Here is a 5,000-nt window from a genome sequence, read left to right on the forward strand (position 1 = left end):
GCATAACATTAATTTGTAACAAGTTCATCAATAGCATATTTGGTGTGATGAGCCTTGGCAAAGCCCCTGTATTGTAACAAGTTCATCAATAGCATATGTGGTGTGATGAGCATTGGCAAAGCCCCTGTATTGTAACAAGTTCATCAATAGCATATGTGGTGTGATGAGCATTGGCAAAGCCCCTGTATTGTAACAAGTTCATCAATAGCATATGTGGTGTGATGAGCATTGGCAAAGCCCCTGTATTGTGACAAGTTCATCAATAGCATATGTGGTGTGATGAGCATTGGCAAAGCCCCTGTATTGTAACAAGTTCATCAATAGCATATGTGGTGTGATGAGCATTGGCAAAGCCCCTGTATTGTAACAAGTTCATCAATAGCATATGTGGTGTGATGAGCATTGGCAAAGCCCCTGTATTGTGACAAGTTCATCAATAGCATATTTGGTGTGATGAGCATTGGCAAAGCCCCTGTATTGTGACAAGTTCATCAATAGCATATGTGGTGTGATGAGCATTGGCAAAGCCCCTGTATTGACCCCCTGGTGTCCCTGCACTGATCTGGTGTCAGTGGGCCAGATCTCTCATCACTGATCTGGTGTCAGTGGGCCAGGTGTCTCATCACTGGTCTGGTGTCAGTGGGCCAGGTGTCAGTGGGCCAGGTGTCTCATCACTGATCTGGTGTCAGTGGGCCAGGTGTCTCATCACTGGCCTCTTCTCTGTTTCCTGATTCAGAGCTGGGAGAGCTGCGAGACCCAGCTAGCCCATAGTGCACAGGAGCTGGAGGATATGAAGGTCAGGCTGAAGCAGCCGATCCCAGAACACTTGGATGAGATGCAGGAGGCAGAGCAGTTTGTGAAGGTACCCACACACACACACACACACACACACACGACAAACACGCATGCTATAACCGGATGCAGGTTACTAAAGAGTTTAAAGACTGCAGAGGGTGTTGCTATAGCCTTACAAAAGAATGGCTGTTAAATGTTTTACACAGCTCCGTGGTTTATGGCCCTTTCTTTAGGGGAATGGTTATGCCTGGTTAAGTATATGAAAAAGCCTGATCCATCCACACTGGGGCTGTGGCTGTGAGTTATGCCTGGTTAAGTATATGAGGCTGTGGCTGTGAGTGCTCAAGTCCTCATGATTTGGTTTGTTTACCTGCATTTGACCTGCATCTCACACAGGGAGGGGGTGGGGGGGCTGTAGAAGTTGCCGAGCTGAAGGAATGTTGGTCATCCGGTTGCAGAGATAGCCTATCTGTGTCAGTAAGAAAGAAACATGTGAACTGCAACATTGACCAAGATGGCAAAATGGAAGCCAATTAGAGAACACTCAGATCCTTGTATGATTCAGGTTCCACTGTCTGTGCTCAAATGGCTACTTCTGCTCAATAATGCTGCTTTAATGCTGCTTTTAACGTTTGTAAGTTGGCCGCCTAGTGTCAATGCTCTAATACTTATATTAAGACTGTAGGCCCGTTCTGGTTGTACTAACTTAAGGTTATCCCACTTCTGTCTAACTGTTGCTGGTGCTCTCTAACAATAATGCTAACTTTAAACTCACCCTGATGCTGGCTAGCCGCAGTGCTAACTTTAAACTCACCCTGATGCTGGCCTACTGAAGTGCTAACTTTAAACTCACCCTGATGCTGGCTAGCTGCAGTGCTAACTTTAAACTCACCTTGATGCTGGCTAGCTGCAGTGCTAACTTTAACTCACCTTGATACTGGCTAACTGAAGTGCTAACTAACTTACCTTGATGCTGGCTAGCTGCAGTGCTAACTTTAAACTCACCCTAATGCTGGCTATCTGCAGTGCTAACTTTAAACTCATCTTAATGCTGGGTAACTGAAGTGCAAACTTTAACTCATCTTGATGCTGGCTAGCTGAAGTGCTAACTTTCAACTCACCCTGAAGCTGGCTTCACCCTGATGCTGGCTAGCTGAAGTGCTAACTTTAAACTCACCCTGATGCTGGCTAGCTGCAGTGCTAACTTTAAACTCATCTTAATGCTGGGTAACTGAAGTGCAAACTTTAACTCATCTTGATGCTGGCTAGCTGCAGTGCTAACTTTAAACTCACCCTGATGCTGGCTAGCTGAAGTGCTAACTTTAAACTCACCCTGATGCTGGCTAGCTGCAGTGCTAACTTTAAACTCACCCTGATGCTGGCTAGCTGAAGTGCTAACTTTAAACTCACCCTGATGCTGGCTAGCTGCAGTGCTAACTTTAAACTCATCTTAATGCTGGGTAACTGAAGTGCAAACTTTAACTCATCTTGATGCTGGCTAGCTGCAGTGCTAACTTTAAACTCACCCTGATGCTGGCTAGCTGAAGTGCTAACTTTAAACTCATCTTAATGCTGGGTAACTGAAGTGCAAACTTTAACTCATCTTAATGCTGGGTAACTGAAGTGCAAACTTTAAACTCACCCTGATGCTGGCTAGCTGAAGTGCTAACTTTAAACTCACCCTGATGCTGGCTAGCTGAAGTGCTAACTTTAAACTCATCTTAATGCTGGGTAACTGAAGTGCAAACTTTAACTCATCTTGATGCTGGCTAGCTGCAGTGCTAACTTTAAACTCACCCTAATGCTGGCTAGCTGAAGTGCTAACTTTAAACTCACCCTGATGCTGGCTAGCTGAAGTGCTAACTTTAAACTCATCTTAATGCTGGGTAACTGAAGTGCAAACTTTAACTCATCTTGATGCTGGCTAGCTGCAGTACTAACTTTAAACTCACCCTGATGCTGGCTAGCTGAAGTGCTAACTTTAAACTCACCCTGATGCTGGCTAGCTGAAGTGCTAACTTTAAACTCATCTTAATGCTGGGTAACTGAAGTGCAAACTTTAACTCACCCTGATGCTGGCTAGCTGAAGTGCTAACTTTAAACTCACCCTGACGCTGGCTTCACCCTGATGCTGGCTAGCTGAAGTGCTAACTTTAAACTCACCCTGATGTTGGCTAGCTGCAGTGCTAACTTTAAACTCATCTTAATGCTGGGTAACTGAAGTGCAAACTTTAACTCATCTTGATGCTGGCTAGCTGCAGTGCTAACTTTAAACTCACCGTGATGCTGGCTAGCTGAAGTGCTAACTTTAAACTCACCCTAATGCTGGCTAGCTGCAGTGCTAACTTTAAACTCACCCTGATGCTGGCTAGCTGAAGTGCTAACTTTAAACTCACCCTGATGCTGGCTAGCTGAAGTGCTAACTTTAAACTCACCCTGATGCTGGCTAGCTGAAGTGCTAACTTTAAACTCATCTTAATGCTGGGTAACTGAAGTGCAAACTTTAACTCACCCTGATGCTGGCTAGCTGAAGTGCTAACTTTAAACTCACCCTGATGCTGGCTTCACCCTGATGCTGGCTAGCTGAAGTGCTAACTTTAAACTCACCCTGATGCTGGCTAGCTGCAGTGCTAACTTTAAACTCATCTTAATGCTGGGTAACTGAAGTGCAAACTTTAACTCATCTTGATGCTGGATAGCTGCAGTGCTAACTTTAAACTCACCCTGATGCTGGCTAGCTGCAGTGCTAACTTTAAACTCACCCTGATGCTGGCTAGCTGAAGTGCTAACTTTAAACTCACCCTGATGCTGGCTAGCTGAAGTGCTAACTTTAAACTCACCCTGATGCTGGCTAGCTGCAGTGCTAACTTTAAACTCATCTTAATGCTGGGTAACTGAAGTGCAAACTTTAACTCATCTTAATGCTGGCTAGCTGCAGTGCTAACTTTAAACTCACCCTAATGCTGGCTAGCTGAAGTGCTAACTTTAAACTCATCTTAATGCTGGGTAACTGAAGTGCAAACTTTAACTCATCTTGATGCTGGCTAGCTGCAGTGCTAACTTTAAACTCACCCTGATGCTGGCTATCTGCAGTGCTAACTTTAAACTCATCTTATTGCTGGGTAACTGAAGTGCAAACTTTAACTCATCTTGATGCTGGCTAGCTGCAGTGCTAACTTTAAACTCACCCTGATGCTGGCTAGCTGAAGTGCTAACTTTAAACTCATCTTAATGCTGGGTAACTGAAGTGCAAACTTTAACTCATCTTAATGCTGGGTAACTGAAGTGCAAACTTTAAACTCACCCTGATGCTGGCTAGCTGAAGTGCTAACTTTAAACTCACCCTGATGCTGGCTAGCTGAAGTGCTAACTTTAAACTCATCTTAATGCTGGGCAACTGAAGTGCAAACTTTAACTCATCTTGATGCTGGCTAGCTGCAGTGCTAACTTTAAACTCACCCTGATGCTGGCTAGCTGCAGTGCTAACTTTAAACTCATCTTAATGCTGGGTAACTGAAGTGCAAACTTTAACTCATCTTGATGCTGGCTAGCTGCAGTGCTAACTTTAAACTCATCTTAATGCTGGGTAACTGAAGTGCAAACTTTAACTCATCTTGATGCTGGCTAGCTGAAGTGCTAACTTTAAACTCACCCTGATGCTGGCTAGCTGAAGTGCTAACTTTAAACTCATCTTAATGCTGGGTAACTGAAGTGCAAACTTTAACTCATCTTAATGCTGGGTAACTGAAGTGCAAACTTTAAACTCACCCTGATGCTGGCTAGCTGAAGTGCTAACTTTAAACTCACCCTGATGCTGGCTAGCTGAAGTGCTAACTTTAAACTCATCTTAATGCTGGGCAACTGAAGTGCAAACTTTAACTCATCTTGATGCTGGCTAGCTGCAGTGCTAACTTTAAACTCACCCTGATGCTGGCTAGCTGCAGTGCTAACTTTAAACTCATCTTAATGCTGGGTAACTGAAGTGCAAACTTTAACTCATCTTGATGCTGGCTAGCTGAAGTGCTAACTTTAAACTCACCCTGATGCTGGCTAGCTGAAGTGCTAACTTTAAACTCATCTTAATGCTGGGTAACTGAAGTGCAAACTTTAACTCATCTTGATGCTGGCTAGCTGCAGTGCTAACTTTAAACTCACCCTGATGCTGGCTAGCTGAAGTGCTAACACTTTAACTGTAGAGGGAAATG

At 44.2% G+C, this 5,000-nt stretch overlaps 1 protein-coding gene across 2 annotated transcripts in view; it reads left to right on the top strand.

Annotated features, from left to right (window-relative positions):
• The first annotated feature begins 740 nt into the window (after positions 1 to 740).
• The window catches only part of LOC143134909 (nesprin-2-like), a 46,234-nt gene continuing 41,974 nt past the window's right edge, over positions 741 to 5,000 (top strand). For both annotated transcript variants that reach the window (XM_076295623.1, XM_076295624.1), the window contains exon 1: positions 741 to 862. In XM_076295623.1, coding sequence (XP_076151738.1) covers positions 791 to 862 — 72 coding nt within the window. In that variant the 5' untranslated portion in view covers positions 741 to 790. The remainder of the gene's footprint in view (positions 863 to 5,000) is intronic.

This window comes from Alosa pseudoharengus, unplaced genomic scaffold, assembly GCF_046254945.1.
Source record: "Alosa pseudoharengus isolate Yale_2024_CS ecotype anadromous, Long Island Sound unplaced genomic scaffold, YU_APseudo_1.1 YU_APseudo_1.1_scf_2, whole genome shotgun sequence".
NCBI lineage: Eukaryota > Metazoa > Chordata > Actinopteri > Clupeiformes > Clupeidae > Alosa > Alosa pseudoharengus.